This window comes from Bubalus kerabau, chromosome 16 (assembly GCF_029407905.1).
Source record: "Bubalus kerabau isolate K-KA32 ecotype Philippines breed swamp buffalo chromosome 16, PCC_UOA_SB_1v2, whole genome shotgun sequence".
Classification (NCBI taxonomy): domain Eukaryota; kingdom Metazoa; phylum Chordata; class Mammalia; order Artiodactyla; family Bovidae; genus Bubalus; species Bubalus kerabau.
Genome location: NC_073639.1, coordinates 75,662,768 through 75,683,988, shown reverse-complemented (window position 1 = coordinate 75,683,988; position 21,221 = coordinate 75,662,768). Strand labels below are relative to the sequence as shown.

Below are 21,221 nucleotides of genomic sequence, written 5' to 3'. Positions count from 1 at the left end.
ATGAACGCGAATGCGAGAGACCCCGCCCGCCGCCACTCGGGAAAAGGAAGGGGGCGGGCGCTGCGCGAGGCATTTTGGGAACGCGTGGTGTTCTGGGAGCGCGCGACCCGCCATTCGCGCACCTCACGCCTTCGCGGTCGCCTGAGTTCCGTCTACCCTGCAGCCTCTGAAAGAGGAGACCGGAGCCGGTGAGGACAGGGCCGGGGGCGCGGGGCGGGCGAGGGCTGGGCCGAGGTCCCGCGAGGGGCCGGGGGGCTGGGGGAGGACGCGCCGCCGGGGAGCTCCGCGGGGCTCGGGGAGGGAGACGTGGGAAGCCCGGCCACCCAGACCCTCGGCGGCGCCTCACAGGCGCCTGGAGCTGCGTTCGCTAGCTTTTCCCCCGAAGTACTTGCTCCTCGGTTTCCGAAGCTCTCCAGGCCGGTGTTTCTCGAAGTATCCAGGCAGTGGTCTTGAGATCGTTCCTGGCTGGTGCCCACCTTCCCCCCAGATCCCTCCCCGGCTGATGCTTTTCAAAGCCCTTGGCATCTCTGCCTCCCTCCCCCTTCCAGGGCCTGATCCGCTCACGCTTAAAACACAAGTTACCACAGTTCCTTGCTTCTAAATCGTGCTGCATGCATTTTGTAACTCCGGCTGCCCTTCCATGGCCTGGTCTCTGTGCTGCCCCGGCTCCCCCAGCTGCGGTTCAGCGTTGTCCTCACCAACGGAACCTGTTTTTTCCTAACCTCTCCCAGTTCTTTTCTTCTCTTGACCACACATGGTTGTGTTCCAACCTCCTGCTGCCTGTCAACCGAAAAAATACCGCCACCTAAAAGCTGAGAATTAGGTTTATTCGGTGGGAATCATGAGGACTCCGAGCCCGGAAGACAGGATTTCAGGCGACTCCCGGGAGAGAGAAATGTTGGGTGGGGTGGAGTCAGGCTGCAAAGAAGTTTGCAGCAAGGGGCAGGTAATCTGAATATGAAAAGATGACTGTTGAGTAATGGAGACCAGGTCTCCTGCCTGAAGAGATTTAACACTTTTCTGTTATACGGGAAGATGCAAGAGTCCGGGCTTCCTGAAATCTTTTGTTTATATGCATCTCAGCTATCTGGGGCCAAATCCTGCTTTTTGGTCGTTCACATCCTAATTCCTCCTTTACCCTAAGGCTATGGTTCGAGGGACTGCCTCTTGTGCTTCTCACATCCCCCAGCTCCTCAGCGCTTACAGGAAGTAACGCAGGCTGCCAAAAAGCCGGTATGGTTTTTACCTGGGCTTAAAAATTTGCATTTGGGAGGCTGGAATACCAAATGGCTGCGATGTGGCTTGTTTACTGGAGAGCAAAAAATATTTCATTTTACAGAAGTTTTTGTTTTATACACCCATCTTGGGATTAAAAAAAAAAATCCACTTTTTTTCTCTCTTAATTAGATCAAGTCAGGGTTTTCCCTGGTTATATTTTCCCTCGAGGATGAGCATTTCCTACTTGTAGCACATCGTTACTTTGTGAACACTTAGATATTTTCTCTTTAGCTTAATGGTGAAGTAAGTAGACGGTCAGAGAGCGCTTAATGGGTTGAATTAAACGCACAGCCCCTTCTGAGCTTCCCAGACGGCAGTAGTGGTTAAAAAGGCCTCCTGCCAACACAGGAGGTGTAAGAGATGCGGGTTCCATCCCTGGGTCAGGAAGATCCCCTGGAGAAGGGCTTGGCAACCCAATCCAGTATTGTTGCCTGGAGAATCCCATGGACAGATGAACCTCATGGGCTACAGTCCATGGGGTCGCAAAGAGTCAGAGAAGCGACTTAACACGCACACTCAAGGGACCTGTGGTGGAAGGAAAATGGGAGGCAGCTTTCATTCCCGTTAGCTTTCCCCCTGTTTAGCCCCCCTGTTCCTCCCCACCCACATCTTGCATGTGTTTGCCAGTAGGTCCTTCAAGCTCAGAATTCAGCTAAAAAAAAAAAGTGCACCTTTGGCAACTTCGCTAAGTTTTCCAGAGTGTCAGCTTTGAGGGGTTGTGTTTGCCGCATGCCTTCTCGGGCTTCGAAAGATGAAGTAACTGCTGTCTCTTTGTCGCCGTAGAACTCTCTTCCTGCCAAGATGTCCATCGGCGTGCCGATCAAAGTGCTCCACGAGGCCGAGGGTCACATCGTGACGTGCGAGACGAACACTGGCGAGGTGTACCGGGGCAAGCTCATCGAGGCGGAGGACAACATGAACTGCCAGGTGCCCTGCTCTGCGCGGGGCCTGGGCAGGCCCGAGGCTCGAGGGCGGGACGCGGGCGGCTGGGGGCTCCTGGAAGTTCTTGGTCAGCGGTTGCTCGCCGAGTGCCTAAGCTGTGCCAGGCCCTGTTGGAGATACCAGAGAGGCGGGCGTTGGTGAGGGCCACTTGGAGGTTGAGAATGTGTAACCTCCTAGAGTTGGGCTGTTTGGGCCGCTCATGCTCCGTCTCTCCCAGTCCCGTGGCCGCCTTCTCACGCATTGGCCCGTTTAAGAGAAGCAGCACAGCCTTCCCTGGAGCCATCAGGCTCAGCTCCCCTGCCCTCCACAGCGTGCTTGCGTGATGCTTTGCAGTTAGCCGACTCTTCCCTCACATACTGCGTGTATCAGCCATTTTTGTAGCAGAAGCGCCTCGTGTGATCGCACTTAGAGCAAATACGTGGCCGGGTAAGCAGGTTTGGGTGATAGTTTTATCCATAAAATGGAAAGAATGAGGTTACAGGACTCACCCGCTGAATATCGCTCTGCTGAGACATGTTGGACCCGCTGCTTGGTGTGGTTCCCTTCCCACGGCACATGAATTCGTATAGCATCACTTCACAGAGTGTGGGATGCAGTTTCTGTTTAAGAGCTTGGGCTTTGGAGTCTAATGTGGGTTTGAATTTCAGCTGGCTTTATTACTTAACGTTAATTGCCTGTTTGCTCATCTGTAAAAGGCGGACAGAGTTAACTTGGCAAGAGATTGACTGGGGGAGCTGCAGAGGGCCAAGGGCAGGAGCAGGAGAGCTTTCGATCTAGGGCGCGGGTCAGACCCGGAGAAGCGGGTGGTGACTCAGCCGGCAGCAGCGCCCTGAGGGAGTCTCAGCTCAGCCAGCCTTGCTGATACGGTAAGGGAGCTATGCGCGCCCGCACTGGTGCACACTGTGAGGAATGCTGCTCAGCCAGTAGGATGGTGCGGAAGAGGACTTTATGTGGTAAAATGCCACGGACATGAGTGGGGAGACCCAGAGCTCCACAGTGCTCCCGGTTTTATGAAAATGAGAACCAGGCTATAAATGATAATGAAATGCTTTAAAAAGATTTTGAGGAAGACCCATGTGAGTAGTTGCTTTTCGGTGAGGCATCATATGTGATCGAAAGTGAGGTCGCTCAGTCGTGTCCCACTCTTTGCGACCCTATGGACTGTAGCCTACCAGGCTCCTCCCTCCATGGGATTCTCCAGGCAAGAGTACTGGAGCGGGTTGCCATTTTCCTTCTCCAAAATTTTTAAAAATATTTTTATTTTGAAATGACAGTCGTGTGTTAAGTTTGTGATCATCAAAGCACAGTAAATGTTATCTTTAAAAAAAAAAAAGTAAGGGCCAAGTCCAAAATTTGACTATACTTAAAGCAGCATGATTCCCAGACGCTTTGGCGGGGAAGGTGATGGTTCGTGGATCCCGTGGAAGTGATGCTTTGCGGGCGTTGGCATGCTCACCCCTTCGGGGCCAGGTCAGTGTGGGTGCTTTCTTGCCTTGGCACGGTGGTCTGCGGGAGCCTCCCGCGGTGTTCTCTGAGCTGCTGGGCAGCGGGCTGCGGTCCTAGCAGCCCCTCACTGCGTGCCCGTGTGCCCGTGCGTGTGCCTCCTCCCGCTGCGCTGTTGAGCCCGGCGTCCCGGTGTGGGCTCCGTTCTGCCCACTGCAGCGCCTCCAGTTTCTCGGGTCTGCAGGCTGCCCCTCGCGCCCAGCCCGGGCCCCTCAGCGCGCTTAGCGGCTCCCGCAGCAGTGACTCCAGGCTTGCTTTTCACGCCACTGATGACTTGGTGAAGACTAGAGGCCAGTTGTTTTGTTAGGCTGTCCTTTGATTAGGGCTTCTCTGATGTTTTCTCATTAGATTTGGGTTAGGTTTTTTGGGGTGTTGTGATTTTTGTCTCCTCGGGGCGTCACTCAGGCCCGAAACCCCTGTGTGCCCCTTGTGCCACGTGAACCTTGATCTTCTGGTTAAGGCGTTGTGTGTGCTCTCCACCATGGGTTCCTTTTCCTTTTGTAACTGATGAGCGTTTCCTGGGGATGTTTTTTAAGTAAATACCTTGTAACATTCTGTTTCTCAGTGGTCTCCCAGTGGTCAGCCCTGCTTTGCTTCCAGTGAAGATTCCTGCCTGAATCTCTGTGTTATTATAATCCTTGCAAGAGTGATTTCTTTCCTCATGGTATTTTCTGTGTTTATTGCGTCTGCTCTGTGTGCCTCTCCGTTTATTCATGCGCTTGTTTTCCACGTGGGCTCACACTGTCCATGTGTTTGTGAAGGGGTTATGATCGTTGCCGTCATTGTTGGCCCTGATGTGAGCAGGCTTCAGCCTGGGCAGACACGTGCCGGTCGTGAGAGCACGCAGTCTGACTGTCGTTCATCTTTCAGAATGGCCTGTCCGGGTGCTCAGGGTGGGCTGGAGGAGAGGCAGCCTGGGGCAGAGAGCCCCCGAACAGACTGCAGGCCGGCTGGGAGTCATTTGCCCCTTCTGCAGGCCAGGGGCTCCAGCAGAGGCCGGGGCGGGGGGCAGCTAGCACTGGAAGGAAAGAGGAGGTCGGGGTAAGGTGATGACAAGCGTCAGGAAGCAGAGACCAGCGCTCCCCTGTGCGACGTGGGCTTGACCCGCTGTGAATAGACTGTGATCCTTTTCTGCCCCGAAGGCTGGTAGAGTGAGCTGCCCTCGCTGTTAAACGTGGTGCCTGTTGAGATTGGCACGGGCAGGTTTGTGTTGCCTTCCCACAACCGGCCAATCTCCTGGTTGGATTCTCCTCTGGCTACCCCCACTGCCGGCATGCTGGAGGGGCCGCGTAGTCGCGGCGACGGCCCTGCTCCTGAGTCCTGTGTGGTCCAGGTGTGGGCGGCACCGCATCTGGGGCGCTCGCGACCCTGGGGGCGCCTTTGCAGCCCAATGTGGGGGTGCGCGAGGCTCGGCCAGGCGATGCTGAGCCGCTGCGGCCCGTTCACAGCAGCTGACCCGTGGCACACGTTGACGGGGGCCCTGCAGATGGCAGAATCGGGAGTTGGGGGCCAGGTCCAGGTTCCAGTTAGGAGTCTCTGCGTGATGGCCATTCAACCTTTGGTTTTCAGTCCGTTAAAGTGGGAACTCACGTACTGCGAGGTGCTCGGCGCAGCCCCGCTCCGGTACACACCGCAGGCGCTCTGGAGTCCCCGGCTTTTTCTTGTGACGTACGCATCTGCATTTCTGGTCTCCCTCCTTCCAGCCAGGGCTCGCCTTCACGCCCCCTGCTCTCTGCCGGTGCCCGTGGCCTTACTGACGAGGGCGGTTTCCTTGCAGATGTCCAACATCACGGTCACGTACAGAGACGGCCGCGTGGCCCAGCTGGAGCAGGTGTACATCCGGGGCAGCAAGATCCGCTTCCTGATTCTGCCCGACATGCTGAAAAATGCGCCCATGTTGAAGAGCATGAAGAACAAAAACCAGGGCTCGGGCGCCGGCCGGGGAAAGGCGGCCATCCTGAAGGCCCAGGGTAGGTGCTGCGGGCCCCGGGCTGTGGCGGACAGGCATGTCGTGGCCTTTTAGGAAGGCCCTGTGACCAGGGCAGCTGGCTCCACACCCCTGCCCCCGCCTCACTCGACCCCACTCAGGACGTACGCGAGATCCACAGCGGCTCCTTAGAAGAAAGGGGGGCTCAGATGAAAGTGGATGAGTCTGCTGTGGTGACTGCGGGGAGCTTGCCCTGCTCTGCTTGCCGAGCGGAGGCGCAGGCCCTGAAGGGCTGGGGTGGTGGTCCCTGTGTGGCTGGGGTGTCTCCTGACACCCAGCGTGAGCGAGAGAGGTGGTGTGGGGAGGGGCGCTCTCAGATCAGAAGTCAGCCGTCTGGAGCCATCTTTTACCCGTTAAAGGAGGCCAAACGCAGTTTTCCTTTACTACGTTCCAGAAGTGGGACGTGGTCTTCCCCGTGACGTGGCCCGACCTTTTCCCCTGGATTAGCCCACTCAGTGTTGTGTGTCAGGGTCCTGAAGAGTTCTGCCGTGGTGATCAGCTAGGAAACCGATGAGTTGTTAGGAGCGGTCCATCTATCGATAAAGAGCCAGAAGGTCCCTCGATGCTCCTCAGGCCTGTAACTGCAGCAGGCCTGCCCACTCAGGTGGCCTTGGAGCTCGGAGGGGCCTCCTCTCCTCGCCCCTCCCAGCGGGGACTCGAGCCCTGGCCCGTCCCGGGAAGGTGCGAAGGCTGAGCTGCAGCGGCTGCTCTCCGTCTCTGTCGGGGCTCTAGGAGGCGGCACCCCCAGCAGGCGGCCAGGTTCTCACGGCCTGCCCTCCCTCCTGGGTCAGCTCCAGGCTCTGAGAGGAGAGTCCAGAGGCGGCAGGGTGTCTTCTCTTCTTCAAAGCCATGGGTCCCCTCTTCGGACCTGAGTCTCAGAACAGCGGTCTTCATCGAGTGGTGGTTTGGGGTTTTCATCTGTGGTTCCCCCTCCCCGTTCAGAAACACTTCACACATGCAGAACAGCTCGGAGAACAAGATCCCTCACCCAGATTTAATAGATGTTAACACTTCACATCTGTTTCAGTTTTACGTGTGAAGTAAATGCATCTGTAGTGTTCTGTCTGCTCATCCTGGGGCAGCTCTGAGAATTCATCTTTTCTCTGGTTCCCAGACGGGCTCCCCAAACCACCGTCGCTGCAGGGCCCTGCCCCCCAGCTTCTGGTGGGGCAGTGCTGGGCCAGGAGACGGGTTCACGGCGTCCGCTCTGGCTCTGCCCGGGCACCCGCCCCTCCCAGGGGCTCTTTCCCCGTGAGGTGCGGTGGGCGGGCCTGCTGCCGGACTGGGGGCCTTCAGGCCCCTCGTGGCCAGCGTCCAGGGCTCTGGCTCCTCTGTGGTGAGAGTCCGTACCGACCTGCCTCGTCTTTTCTCTCCCGTTTCAGTGGCTGCAAGAGGGAGAGGACGCGGAATGGGACGTGGAAACATCTTCCAGAAGCGAAGATAAATTTTATCTGTTGGACAGAACTTGGCTCTTTTTTTTTTCTTTTCGATTATCTGGGTCGGGATGCGTGCCTATGTACTATGTTACTTGTAGGCATCGTTTTTCCTTAGATGTGTGTAAAATGTTAAACTAAATAAATATGGTGGGTTTTTTCTTTTTGAGAATCTGAGGACTCTGTGTTCCTTTTGTAGCTTTTTGTTGTTTGCTTTGGCCGCAGCTTGGGCTTTGACACCCTGGGAGATGTGCTGGGGAAGCGCCGGTTTGAAGCAGCGCAGTTGATGGGCGCAGAGGCCGCCGCCCCAGCCAGCACGGGCTAAGCACCCGGAGGGGCTCCGAGGCCGCACGGGTTCCCTTGCTGGCACGCGGCCGCGCACGCGGCAGCCTCTTCGGGAGCACTGTCAGCTCAGCTTGAACAACAGGACACCCAGGTCCTGCCTGTGGGGAAAAACAGAGACCCAGACCTTGCCGCCTGCAAACACCAGTGAGTCAGCGTCTAGCAGAGGTAATCTGATATTAGAAGGTCATTCAGAGAGCCCGTGGCTCCTGGGGTACTGGCTTCATAAGCAGTTTTGCGCTGACCCAGGGGACAGGTTCTGTGTGTTTATCAGAGCGCTCGGCGTGGACGGGCACAGCGGCGGCTGCTAATGCAGAGACGGGGTGTGCGGCAGCCCCGAACTGGAAAAGCAGCGTGGAGAAGTCGGACACCGGAGAGGGGCCGGCAGGGGCCCTGTGTAGGATGAGCTGCGGCAGAAACTGGAGGCGAGGGGCTCGGTCGTCAGCCCTAGATGGTGCTTGTTGGACAGATGTCCCGGTGCTGGGGGAGCAGGAGGTCCCCTAGTGAGCTTCCATCCCGAGGTCGCAGCACGGCCACGAGGTCGCGGCCCTCGGGTCAGTTCCCAGGACCGTCCCCCCGGAGCTCCTCCCACAGGTTCAATGAAGGGTGGCTGAGGGCGGCTTCCAGTGAACTCCCTGTGGAAGGAGGTAATTTGCTTTTAATGCGACCAAGAGTTCATCTGTTTCTGATAAGGAACATCTGTTTCTGAAAAGGAACAGGTCCGCTGAGATGCACGCAGAGACGACTGACGCCCCCGCAGCGCCTCCCCTGGAGATGGGGGCTCGGGAACCTGTTTTGAGCCGTGCCTTGCTGTCCCTACTCAGCGGTTCCGGCTCAGCATATCCACGTCCACGTTCTGACCCTGGCCTAGAGTGCCTTGTTTCATGTGAGCGTTAACTTTTTTTGCCCACACCCTATGGTTTCTGGGACCTTGGTTCCCTGACCAGGGGATCGAACCTGGGCCCTCGGCAGCTGAGGCCCAACCACTGGACTTCCGGGGAATTCCCTGGAAGCTTTATGAAACAATAAAGCTTAGCCTAAAACAGCTTTATAAACAGCTTTGTGTCCCGCACTTTAGGAAAAAAAGATCCGTTACTCGTACTGAAAGAGCAGGTGGTTCTGGGGGGTTTGTCGTTATGCCGTCTCTCCCCCAGTCCTCCTCCCAGCCCTCTCAGCTCCGGGCTGCTTGTCCATATTTGCTTCCGTGTCTCCATTTAAACCCGTTTGTGCGGCTGCTCCTTGGTGTTTCGTTTTGGGCATTTATCTTTCAGCTTTTCCGTCCTGCCTACTGACGTGGACTCCCCGTGGCCCATCTCCCCGATACTGTAATTCTGACTTGATCATATTCGGTGTTTCTGTTATTAGGGATTAGGCCCGGGTGTTTGATTACAGCTGAGCCAGGTGGCAGATGGGATCACTTTCATGCAGAACTTTCTCTTTCCTAGAATTGATAATCCTCTTACTGGGTCGGCCAGAAGGTTTGTTTGTGTTTTCCGTGATGAGTGAGCTTCTAGCCCACCCAGGACTTGCTTCCTCGCTTCGCTTTGTGTCTGCTCGTTGCTGGTCCAAGCCCAGACTTGTCTAAAGACATCAGTCCCTCCTGTCCGGTAGGTCTCTTCCCAGTTGGCCCCAGGCTGGACCAGCTTTCCTTTGTGCTTAAGGCCTTGCCTGCGGGCTTTCCTCTTGAGGTCTCCTGTGGTTTGTGTAACTTCTTCCTCCCACCTCTGCTGTAGAAGGGGTAGTGTCGGAAAGCAGCTTCTCCTCTCTTACTCCGCTGAGGATGAGACTGCAGGTAGGAGTTCGCTTCCATTAGAATACTGAAGGCATTGTTACCTTTCCATCGGGCACCCTGTGCTGCAGTGGAGAAGTCTGGGGCTGTCCTGAGCCTGGACCTTTGTACGTAACTGTCTCTCCCGGCTACCAGCGTGCCCCAGCCAAGGTCTGTGGGTGAATGAACCTTTTCAGAAGAGACTTTAATCCTTCGTTTCTGGGAAACTTTCTTGAATTACTTGTTAATGATTTCCTTCCTTTGGTTTTCTTTCTGGAATTCGTGTTATTCGGATGTCGGATCTCCAGGACTTTGCCTCTTTTACTTCTTTCTGTCCCTGCCTCCCCTAACCCCCCATTGTTTTTTGGTCTCCTTTGTAGATTTCTCCAAGGTGATTCTCTGAAAGTCCCTTTTTTTTCTTTTGTTTTTTTTTTGTATTTTTTTTTTTGTTTTTGTTAATAGGGCCTCCAGCCTTCCCTGGGGCTCCGGTAGTTAAGACTGCATAGTCCCACTGCAGGGGAATTTGAGTTAGATCCCTGGTCAAAGAACTAAGATCCCACACCCTGCACAACCCTCAAAAGTTAAAATACATTTAAAAATGTTTAAAAAGAAAATTGCAGTTTAAGAAAAACAGTAAGGTTGGAAGCAATGTGGCACGGTAAAGAAGACGTGGGTCCAGGGCGGTGTCGTGCAGGGACACCTGGGCCACGGCCTAAGAGGGGGTGCCAGCCTCTCGTCTGTGCCAGGGAGGCGCAAACTCGGCCGGTTCACTGATACCATCTCCGCTTCTAGACACACCTGCTGAGTACTTCATAAGCTTAAATAATAAAGCACACAGGATTTTTTTTTCCCTGCTTCTGGCCAAGATGGAAACTTACCCTCATGCCTTAAAAAAAAAAAACAACAAACTCAGGGCATTGAAGGAGAGTAACCCCTGAGAGCTGGGAAGCACACGAGGTGGCCTTACCTCCTGGTGAGGGCTTCTAGGCTGCGGCAGTGAGGGGAGCTGCAGCCTACCCGGGCTGAGGAGCCAGCTGAGAGTCCAGAGACCCCCAGGCAGCTCAAGTTCAGAGGACAGACAGCAGGGAGAAGCAAGCCGCACAGGGACCCCGGGGGCTGCAGAGGCTCCTCTTAAATACCGAGGAGACAGGCCAGGGAGGAAGCCGTGGGGAAGACGCGGCGCCACACAGGCGGTTCCCGCTCCCACCGGCCAGAGGACCCTGACTCACAGCAGCGGCCACACTGTTAGACCAGGAACGTTATTCTAGGTGTGGCGGGCGACAGACGTGGAGACGACAGTTCCCAAGCGCAAGGGGCGTGCCACGCTGCGCGGGCTCACCCGAGGAAACCCCAGGTGGGTCAGGGGCAGGAGGGGAGGGCAGGCACGACCCAGGGCCTGAGTGCGGATTCCACGGGGCAAGCAGGGGTGAGGCAAGGCAGGCCGGTTTGAGGACATCTGAAATTGGATGATTGAACAGAGCAGAGGGCTCCAGGCTACAGGGGTGGTCTCCAGTTGTGTGGTATCTGGCACGGCAGGTGATGGCTTTGATGGGTGAGTTAAATAAAGGTGGTTGGTTTAGACTTTGGTTAATTTGTATGTGAAAGGTATGCTGTGCAAGGAAGCTGTTTACTATTTGGGAGTTAACTGGCTCTAGGAGGAGCAGTCTGTAGCAAGGCTCCAAGGTTTTAAAATTTTTGAAATACTCAGTAAATGATATTTAAACATGAATAATACAAAAATATGATGTATTTTTAAGACAAGTATCCAGGAAAGTCTTGCCTCAAAAATGAACTTTGAGCCCTAGATTGAGCATGGCTGTGGACCCAGCTAAGAAATCATAAAAACAGGACTTGAAAGGATCATGCTGTGTCTAGTCAATTAACTGTATTCTCCAACAAAGCCCCAAAAGATTTATAGGAACATAAAAATATCTAGCACCTTACAAAGTAAAATTTGCAGTGTCTGGCATCCATTCAAGGATTACCAGCCATGCAAAGAGCCAGGAAAGCACAGCCCATGGTGAGAATCATCAAAACAGGTTAAAACTGACTCACGGGTTAGAAGGAGCAGGGAAAGCAGCTAAGATGGTTGGTTGAGCTCTTTCAAACATTCAAAAAGTTAAAAGACATGGAAGGTCTGTAAAGAAGGACAAGGGTGTAGTGGGAGGAGAAAGAAGGAAGAGAAGAAATTTCTCATTGAACTTAAGCTATCATAGTAGATGAGACGGTGCAGAAGAGAAGGTCAGGGAATGTTGCAGCGTAGAAGCTCAGCTGTAAAGAACCCACCTGCAATGCAGGAGACCTGGTTCGATCCCTGTGTTGGGAAGATCCCCTGGAGAAGGGCGTGGCAACCCACTCCAGTATTCTTGCCTGGGAAATCCCATGGACAGAGGAGCCTAGTGGGCTACAGTCCATGGGGTCGAAAAGAGTCGGACACGACTGAGCGGCTTCGCACAGCACGCATTATAGAAACTATACAAGATGAGACACACAGAGCAAAGGGTGTGAAGGGCATTTCCGTGCTGCTCCCCTGGTTACGAATCCTGCCTGCCAGCAGGGTGCACAGGCCCAATCCCCGGTCTGGGGCCTAGGGTCCCGCTTCCCGAGGGGCAGCTGAGCCCCTGCACCACAGCTACTGAAGCCTCCACACCCGCGAGCCCCACGCGCTGCAACTGGAGAGAGCCCACACGCAGTGACGGAGCGCTTCAAAGACAGCACAGCCAGAAATAAATTTGGAAAAAAAAAAGAACTATGGGGAAATTTCAAGTTTCCTAATATATGGGTGGTTGGAGTCTCCGAAGGAGAGGTGATGAGAGAGACAGAAAAAGTGTTTGAAGAAATAATGGCCCCAAACTTCCCACACTGGATGAAAACTATAAACCCACAGATCCCAGAAGCCAAGTGAACTCCAAGCACAAGAAAATGAGATCCAGGCATGTATCATAATTCAAAGCCAGTGCTGAAGAGAAAGTTCTCAAAAAACTGCTAGAGAAAAAAGAAATGTTATAATCAGAAGAAGAAAAACAGGATGACATTTCTCACTGGGGACCATACAGACACAAAGACCGTGAAACGGCATCTTCAGAGTGTTGACAGAAAGCTGTCAATCTAGGATCCAGTACTTGGAGGAGTAGCTTTTTAAGACGAAGGCAAAATACATCATTTTCAGACATTCGAAGGCTGAAAGAAATCACCAGGAGACCTGCTGTACAAGAAGCATTAAAGGATACTCATTTAGCAAAAGGGAAATCAGAGCACATGGAAATCTGAATATACACAAAGTGAAGACATCTGTCCTTCACCGTCTCCCTGAGTTTGCTCAAACTTGTGTCCATGGAGTCAGTGATGCCATCCAACCATCTCATCCTCTTGACGTGTGAATGTAAAATGCACATTAGCATAAAGGCTGAGAGGAGAATACTACATACTATTATACTGACACTAGAAAGGGCGTATTACTTGAAGTCTGTGATCATTTTAAAATTTATAATATAAACCCCAAAGCAACACTAACAAAACAGAATTAAGGCAATACTTTTTTCCTCTAGCAGTTTTTTTTAGAATTTTCTCTTCAGCACTGGCTTTGAATTACGATACATGCCTCTGTCTCCTCGCGTGCAAGACGGGGCCGAGGGGGAGCAGTGAGGAGCCAGGCTCTTCCTCTTCTGGGATGGAAAGGGACTGGTGAAGAGTGGGCTGGAAGTACTGACGATACTTCTCAGACAGCCCCGCTCAGGCGTGTGGGACCCGTGCCCGCTTCTGGCAAGCTGGCAGACAGCTGCAGAAGCCTTCGTCCCTCCGGCCCCGCTTCTTGGGTCGTGCCAGCGTGTTGAGAGCATCAAGAGGAAAGACGAAGAAAACACGCCTGTAACTCTGCAGGACGGTGGTGACCAACGCTCGGGAACTTCTGTCCTGGAAGGAAGGACGAGTGAGCCCAGATAGAATGCTTTAATTAAAAACCCTCCCTCCTTGGAAGAAAAGCTGCGACAAACCTAGAGAGCGTATTTAAAAAGCAGAGACGTCGCTTTGCTGACCAAGGTCTGTAGAGTCAAAGTTAGGGTTTTCCCAGTGGTCATGTACAGATGTGAAAGTTGGACCATAGAGCAGGCTGAGCGCCGAAGAATCGATGCTTTTGAACTGTGGTGTTGCAGAAGACTCTTGAGAGTCCCTTGGACAGCAAAGAGATCAAACCAGTCAATTCTAAAGGAACTCAACCCTGACTATTCATTGGAAGGACTGATGTTGAAGCTGAAACTCCAATACTTTGGCCACCTGATGTGAAGAGCCAACTCATTGGAAAAGACCCGATGCTGGGAAAGACTGAGTGCGGGACACTCTGTGGAATTGATATCGTGCTTGTGGGTGCTCAGCGGCTCAGCTGTGTCCAGCTCTTTGTGACCCCATGGACTGTAGCCCGCCAGGCTTCTGTGCACGGGATTCTCTAGGCAAGAATGCTGGAGTGGGATGCTATTTTCTCCTCCAGGGGATCTTCCTGACCCAGGGATTGACTCTTGCATTGCAGGCGGATTCTTTACCATTGAGCCACCTGGGAAGCATTCCCAAAGAATTGATAACTGATATTATCTCTTCCTTAAATATTTGGCACATTTCCTCAGGGAAGGCTCACAAGCCTGACGTTTTCTTTGTGGGAAGGTTTTCAACTACAGTTCCAATTTAAGAGAAGTAGGGGTATTCGGGTTAGCTGTTACTTCTCAGAGGGAGTTTTTGCATTTTCGATCTTCCAAGGAATTAGTCCATTTCATCTGAGCTGTGGAATTTGACATGTTCATAACTTTCTCTTTTATTCTGGCTGTACCGAGAGGCTTGCAAGATCTTGTCCCCTGACCAGGGATTGAACCCGGGCTCACAGCAGTCAAAGTGCTGAGTCCTGACCACTGGACCGCCAGGGAATTCTAGATTCTTCAGTGATATCTTCTTGTCCGAGATTGATATAGCTGAGACCATTGACCCAAGACCTTTCTTTTTTCCTAACATAGGTGTTTAGTGCTGTCTATTTAAAACAATCACTAACCTGCTTTGTCCCTGTGAGCTTGCCTGCTGGACATTTCACATGCGTGGAATCATATTTTGTGTCCTCTTTCACTTACCTTGCCTTCAAAATTCATCCATGGTATAGCGTGTGTCAGTAATTCATTTTTTTTTAAGGCTAAATGATACTCTATTGTATGGACAGACCACTTTTGTTTATCCATACACACATCAGCAGGTTAGTGATTTTGTTTTAAATAGACAGCAGGCCTCTCGGTACAGCCAAAATAAAAGAGAAAGTTATGAACATGTCAAATTCCACAGCTCAGATGAAATGGACTAATTCCTTGGAAGATCGAAAATGCAAAAACTCCCTCTGAGAAGTAACAGCTAACCCGAATACCCCTACTTCTCTTAAATTGGAACTGTAGTTGAAAACCTTCCCACAAAGAAAACGTCAGGCTTGTGAGCCTTCCCTGAGGAAATGTGCCAAATATTTAAGGAAGAGATAATATCAGTTATCAATTCTTTGGGAATGCTTCCCAGGTGGCTCAATGGTAAAGAATCCGCCTGCAATGCAAGAGTCAATCCCTGGGTCAGGAAGATCCCCTGGAGGAGAAAATAGCATCCCACTCCAGCATTCTTGCCTAGAGAATCCCGTGCACAGAAGCCTGGCGGGCTACAGTCCATGGGGTCACAAAGAGCTGGACACAGCTGAGCCGCTGAGCACCCACAAGCACGATATCAATTCCACAGAGTGTCCCGCACTCAGTCTTTCCCAGCATCGGGTCTTTTCCAATGAGTTGGCTCTTCACATCAGGTGGCCAAAGTATTGGAGTTTCAGCTTCAACATCAGTCCTTCCAATGAATAGTCAGGGTTGAGTTCCTTTAGAATTGACTGGTTTGATCTCTTTGCTGTCCAAGGGACTCTCAAGAGTCTTCTGCAACACCACAGTTCAAAAGCATCGATTCTTCGGCGCTCAGCCTGCTCTATGGTCCAACTTTCACATCTGTACATGACCACTGGGAAAACCCTAACTTTGACTCTACAGACCTTGGTCAGCAAAGCGACGTCTCTGCTTTTTAAATACGCTCTCTAGGTTTGTCGCAGCTTTTCTTCCAAGGAGGGAGGGTTTTTAATTAAAGCATTCTATCTGGGCTCACTCGTCCTTCCTTCCAGGACAGAAGTTCCCGAGCGTTGGTCACCACCGTCCTGCAGAGGACAGGCATGTTTTCTTCTTCTTTCCTCTTGATGCTCTTAACACGCTGGCACGACCCAAGAAGCGGAGGCCGGAGGGACGAAGGCTTCTGCAGCTGTCTGCCAGCTTGCCAGAAGCGGGCACGGGTCCCACACGCCTGAGCGGGGCTCAGTCTGAGAAGTATCGTCAGTACTTCCAGCCCACTCTTCACCAGTCCCTTTCCATCCCAGAAGAGGAAGAGCCTGGCTCCTCAGTGCTCCCCCCACCGCCCCGTCTTGCACGCGAGGAGACAGAGGCCCAAGGAGATCCCAGCTGGCCTTGCTGCAGCAGGGCCGTCATGATGGCCGAATGGCCTCTGGCTTGCTGGGGCGCCCCTGGCGGGAATTTGGGTGACTCCTCGGCCCCCCAAGAGGGGGATGGGAGACGATGGCTGGGAGACGGGCAGCACCCCAGACTGAAGCCAGCTGCCTGGCTCACCTCCTGGCTCCTCCCCGTTCCTAGCCCTTTGACCTCAGACAGGTCTCTCAACCTCTCGCTGACTCAGTTCGCTCACCTCCTGCAGGTGCAGAGAGAACTGAAGTGGTGAAAAGCCATCGGAACAGTGCTTGGCCCCAGCCGAAGCTGCAGAGCGCTCTTAAATTAATAGATGGCTTCAGCCCCGCCTTGTCCCGGGGCCTGGGCTCTTGCCATTCCCACCCAGAGAGCCCTGGGTGGAGGCCCTGCTGACGCTGCAGAGCGTCTTCTGGGTGCCCCCCACGTGGCAGGCCCTTTCCAAGCCTTGTCAGCCTCGCGCCAGCGGGACAAGGGGCGGCTCGGTGAGCCTTGCTCCCAAGATGAGGGGCTGGGCGCTGAGAGGACCACACCGTCCACGGGTGACGGGCGGGACCAGGCCAGGTCTGTCCGCCTCCTAGACTGGGCCTAGGAGCGGACCGGCCCCAGCCAGGCCCACCTGGTGCCTCCTCCGCCTGCAGCCAGCTTCCTGGGTGTCCCTGCCCACAGAGGAAGCCTCTCTGGGGTTCGCAAGGGCCCCTCGAAGGGGCTCTGGACACCTGCATGGGAACAGGGCAGACTGGCTCAGAGCCGCTTCACACCCCTGCCCACCAAGGGCATCGCAGGCATCCATCTGAGAGGCCGGGAGATTGAGACCAGCTGCCACCGCCTGCATCCAGCCAGAGCTCGGCCAGCAAGACCGGCCACGGTCCTCACAGCATCCCGGTGAGACGCCCTCCACGCGGTCGCGGTCGTCAGGCCCAGGTCTGGCAGACGCAGGCCTGGGGTGGGCGGGAAGGAGGGGTGGGGGGACAGCCTGGAGTCACAGAATGCAGCTCAGCAGCTCGCCCGGCCTGGGCCGGCCTGCTCATCCTCCAGCCCCCGGGGGCCTGAGCCCACTGTCCCAGAGTGGGGGTCACTGGGCAGGTCCATGTCGTTAAAGCAAGGAGGCTGGGGAAGGGCGAGGACCCCACAGCAGAGAGCGGAGAGCTGCACAGAAGGGAGCAGAGCTGGGCCGAACAGGTCTGCTCACACCTTCCAGCCCCTCTGGGTAGGAATCCCCCAGGCGCAGGGAGGCAGGGGCCTAACCTCACCCCCTCCTACCCTCCCGGGCCTGACGCCGCCCTTCTGGCCCAAGACGCTGCTGGGCATCCGGCCGCCTACAGACAAGTGTCACGGTGCCAGCTCGCAGTCCGCTGAGGGCCGGAGCTCTGGGGAGGGTTCACTGGGGCACTCCGCGAGGCGGGGGACCCCGCCGCCCCTGGCGCTGGCCTGTAGGGGCGCCCTGGGCCAGGCACGGCAACACGGCTCAACTAGCTTGGCGTCCCTGCCCAGCTCCCAGTGGGGCTGAGCTGTAGCCCCCCACGCAGGCTGGGCGGGCAGCAAGGTGCCTGGTCTGCAGCCCGCCCATGGGTCCTGCTTCCCCCGGGCCTCCTGCTGCCAGCTGTGCCCACCCGCAAACCCCGCACGCGCCCTTGGGTCTTCCCACGGGGGAGGACTCCGCGTGGGGCCCCAGGGCCTGCAGAGGACACAGGGCTCTTTGTCTCTGACTGCTGTCTCTCCTCCCCTGCCCTGTGGGGCCGCCCACTCACCAAGTACAGGAGGCCTGGAGGGTGGGCACCAGAGCTGGTGAGCAGCACTGTCCGCCCCACGGGACACAGGCCTCGCCCCGCCGGCACAGTCGTGTGCCTGGCCCAGGGAATCCCGGTTGAGGGGGTGTTCAGCAGCCTGGGCTCAGGCAGGAGCTCTGCCCCGCTCTGGGTCCCGTCCTCCAGGTGCCCAGGCCCTGCCCGGACCTGAGGGCCGGGCCCCGGAGGTCCCCTCCAAGTCCCCGCCCACAGACGGACCTCCCGCTTCTCCGGCCTCCCAGGGGAGGTCAGAGTGAGCCTGGTCCCTCCCTTTTGCAGGCCCCCACTTCTCACCCCAGGGGCCGGGCTGGTGCCCAGTGGCCCCCGAGGCCCACGGTGCAGAAAGGCTGAGGTGGAGAGGACGTGGCCCTTTATACGTGCCGGTCCCCCCTCCTCCTCCGCACACTGGCTCCTGGGGGACCTCCGCCCCCATCACCCCGTCCGCCCACGAGCTCTGGAGGCAAGAGCCAGGCGGCTGGCGGGTCACCTGGTGCAGCAGGCCTGGGGCGTGGGCCCCGCGGCCACAGAGCCCCCGGGGGATGCCAGGGCCGGGGCCCCAGGTCCGGGCCCTCGTGGATGGTGGGCGGCAAGGGGTGCTGGCTCAGAGGCTGGGCAGCAGCGGGCACAGCAGCCTGTCGCTGAACCCCGTGAAGTTCAGGGCCAGCCCCGCCAGCCCAGGTAGCGCGTGACGGGCTGCGGGTCCCGGGCCAACGGGGGTTCCCGACAGGTCCACGGCCTCACCTGCCGGCAGAGTCTTCCGGAGGCTGCGGGAGAGTCACGGGTGGGGAGGGACTGACAAGGGCCCCGCCGCCACCACCACCCCGGCCACAGGCGGCGACCCCCCAGTCAGGGCGGCCCAGGCCCCTGCGCGCAGCCACTTCCTGGGCGAGCGGCCACGGCAATGCTGGCGAGGGCTCTGAGCCTCAGGTCCCCTTGGTTAAGAGGCAGCCTGGCTGTGAGGATTCGATGCACCTGCGTTCAAGGCCGTTCTAAAAACCCGCTGTTTGCGGCCTCCCCACGCCTGTCACGATGGTTGTCTCTGATTTTTACACCAACCAGTGGGGTGGCGTTGCTTATCCCGTGGTGCTGGGGGCAGGGGTGACCCGACTCCTCCACGGCCACATGCCAGTAAGGGACAGCCAGGTCTCCAAATCGGGGTGCTGGACCCCTGAGCCCACCCGGTCAGTGTTTCCACGTGCCTCCTCGAAGGTCACTGACCATTTTGGAAGGACAGATGATCCTATGAGGGTGACTGGTGTCCCCCACCCCGAGGCTTCGGGGCCAGAGAGGGAACAGACCCAGGCTAAGCAAGAGGGCCGTGTTGGGGATCGTGGGCTGGGACCTGCCCTGTGGGAGGCTCCCTGTGTCATAAGCTGGAACTCGAGATGGAGGAGGGTCCCCCACCCCCGCAGAACCCTGTGGTTCTGTCATTTGAGCCCTGGGCTGGCTGCCTGGGGGCCAAGAGTGGTGGGAGCACCTCCAGGGCCCCCGCCTGCCAAGACAAGGAACAGCCCCCAGAGGCCTCAGACCGAGCGTGGACCCTCAGGCCTGAGGCCAAGAGCAACAGGCTGGGGGGCCAAGGAGGTGCTCCAGGGCCTGGGGGCCAGTGGCCTGTTGCCAGAACGAGTCTGTGCGCACGAGGCCACGGTGGGCTGACTGAGGGGGACCCCGCGGCAGCGTGGGCCGCTGGGCTGGCCGTGGAGCCCCCGCTCAGGCCGGGAGTTCCCAGAGGACGGTGTGGCCCTGGGCACGACACGCCTGCCCCAGCCTCGGTTTCCTTCCTGGTGACAGGACCTGGGTGCCGCCTGCCTCCCAGGCTGCCACAGGGACTCAGCTGACCGCCGCTGAGATCATGTTGGTCCAGGGGGCTGGGCCCTGGGCCAGGCCGGGGGACGGCAGCTCCCATGGAGAGGAGCTGGGCCGGGGTGTGCCTTGGGCTGGGGGGCCGCGTGCCCACCCCTTCTCCAGCCCTGAGCCTCCCTCCGGGGCGGGCGGGTCCCCCGCGGCCACCTGGCGTGAGGGGCGAGGCCATAGATGAGCTGCTGGCAGGTCCTGCCCGGAGGACTCCGAGCTCCAGGTGCTGCGGGGGGCAGCGCGGTCAGGGAGGCCTCGGGGGCCCAAGCGCAGGCATGCGCACAGCCGGCCGTCCAACCTCGGGCCGCCCACTGGCTGAACCCCCCCCCCACCCCCCGCCGCAGCCTGGCTCACAGCCAGGAGAGGCTGCCCGCTGGGAGCTGGACAGGCTGGTCCGAGGCCCGCGGGGCCCGGCGGGAGGAGGCCCAGACAATGGGCCCTTGTTCCCCGTCCTCAGGCCCTGGGCCAGAGCCTCGGGCGACCCGCCGGCTCCCCGCGCGCCCTCAGCGCCCCCCAGGACCAGGCCCCTCCAGGGAGCCCCGCTGCCCCCACGCCGCCCTGGGAAACAGGAGCCAGCCAGGTCAGCACGCCCTCCCCCCTCTCCCCGTCCAGCGGGCCGGCGCCCGTGGACTGGGTCTGGGCTGCCGGGGGAGGGTGGCTGTTTGACGGCACCCCCCCGCCCCCATCCTGGCCCCCTCTCTCTCTCGCTCCTAAGCCGGCCCTCGCAGAGGCCCAGCTGGGCAGGATGTGGGGCGGCCTGCTTTCCGCAGAGCCGGCACCGAGCCCACTCCGCCACCCAGCACATTCTTTCATCCAGGCTCTGCGAGCAGCGTGCGTGCACAGTGGCAGCAAGCCCGGGGTGCCCGCAACGGCTCCAGGCCAGCCTCGGGGCACCTGCGGCGACCGCTGCACCTGGAGGCGGCGGCTCAGAGCCGGCCAGGCCCTGGGGAGGCGCCCCGTCTCACGCCGGGGCTCACCGTGCGGGCTGTGGCAGCCTCAGGTTGTGTCAGGAGCAAGGGCCCTTCCAGCCGCACGGCGGGACGTCCGATGGGCCCGCGGGGTGGACTGCAGGTGGCAGGGGCCAGCCCAGCAGGAGGAGAGATCTGCTCCCGTCGTGCACTGCTCAGGGAGGCGGTGGGCTCCTGTCCACAGGGGTACGTGTGGACCGGCTCTCTCCCAGCTCTGGGACTCTGGATCTGTCAGGGTGTTCTGGATCCCGAAGGTTCCCCACGCGACCCCCTGCCTGGGTCCCAGGGCCGGGCCCACGGCTCAGGAAACGGGTCCAAATGACAGGTGACAGCCCGGGGCTGGGTCAGCAGGGTTCCCATGGGCTGCAGCTGCAGGCCAGCCTCACACACGACGCCGGCACGGGGTCCCAGAGAGGGACGCTGACCCTCCTTCTGAGGCTACGCATGCAGCAGGCCGGGGGGGCCCCCCGAGGGCAATTCCAGGCCCCCGTCCACCACGCTGCCCGGCCTGGGGTGTGGGCCTCACCACCTCGGGGCACTGCAGGTCCCGGGCCAGGGGCCCAAGCAGGCCGTGGGCAGGCTGAGGAAGGCGGCGTTCCTGCAGAGCAGGCCAGTGAGCAGGGCCCCTTCTGGGCCCAAATCCTGCAGGCCGCTGAGAGTGGAGGGCGCCAGGGCCGCGGCCTCCCTGCCCTGGACGCCCTCCCAACCGCTGCCCCCGCCCCAGGCTTGCAGGACCCCCTTCCCTGGGATTGGGCTTGTCTCTGGGGGGCTGCTCTGATGACCGCCCCCAGTGCCCTGCCCTCCAGCGTTCCCTTCGGGCCCCCCCGCCTCTGCCCACCTG

At 57.5% G+C, this 21,221-nt stretch overlaps 1 protein-coding gene and 1 non-coding gene across 3 annotated transcripts; one reads left to right on the top strand and one right to left on the bottom strand.

Annotated features, from left to right (window-relative positions):
* The first annotated feature begins 30 nt into the window (after positions 1-30).
* SNRPD3 (small nuclear ribonucleoprotein D3 polypeptide) lies at positions 31-7,315 on the top strand. Of its 2 annotated transcripts, XM_055549726.1 has the most exons (5): positions 40-188; positions 1,145-1,233; positions 2,062-2,205; positions 5,501-5,693; positions 7,093-7,315. In XM_055549726.1, exons 3-5 carry the CDS (start codon positions 2,080-2,082, stop codon positions 7,152-7,154), a joined length of 381 nt encoding a protein of 126 aa, XP_055405701.1. In that variant the 5' UTR covers positions 40-188; positions 1,145-1,233; positions 2,062-2,079; the 3' UTR covers positions 7,155-7,315. The 2 variants fall into 2 exon arrangements, with proteins under 2 accessions (XP_055405700.1, XP_055405701.1); XM_055549725.1 differs by lacking the exon at positions 1,145-1,233 and having other exon boundaries at positions 31-188.
* Positions 7,316-14,090: 6,775 nt separating this feature from the next.
* On the bottom strand, positions 14,091-14,163 carry TRNAQ-UUG (transfer RNA glutamine (anticodon UUG)). Its single transcript has one exon. It is a non-coding gene; the product is annotated as a tRNA-Gln (tRNA).
* Between the last annotated feature and the right edge of the window lie 7,058 nt (positions 14,164-21,221).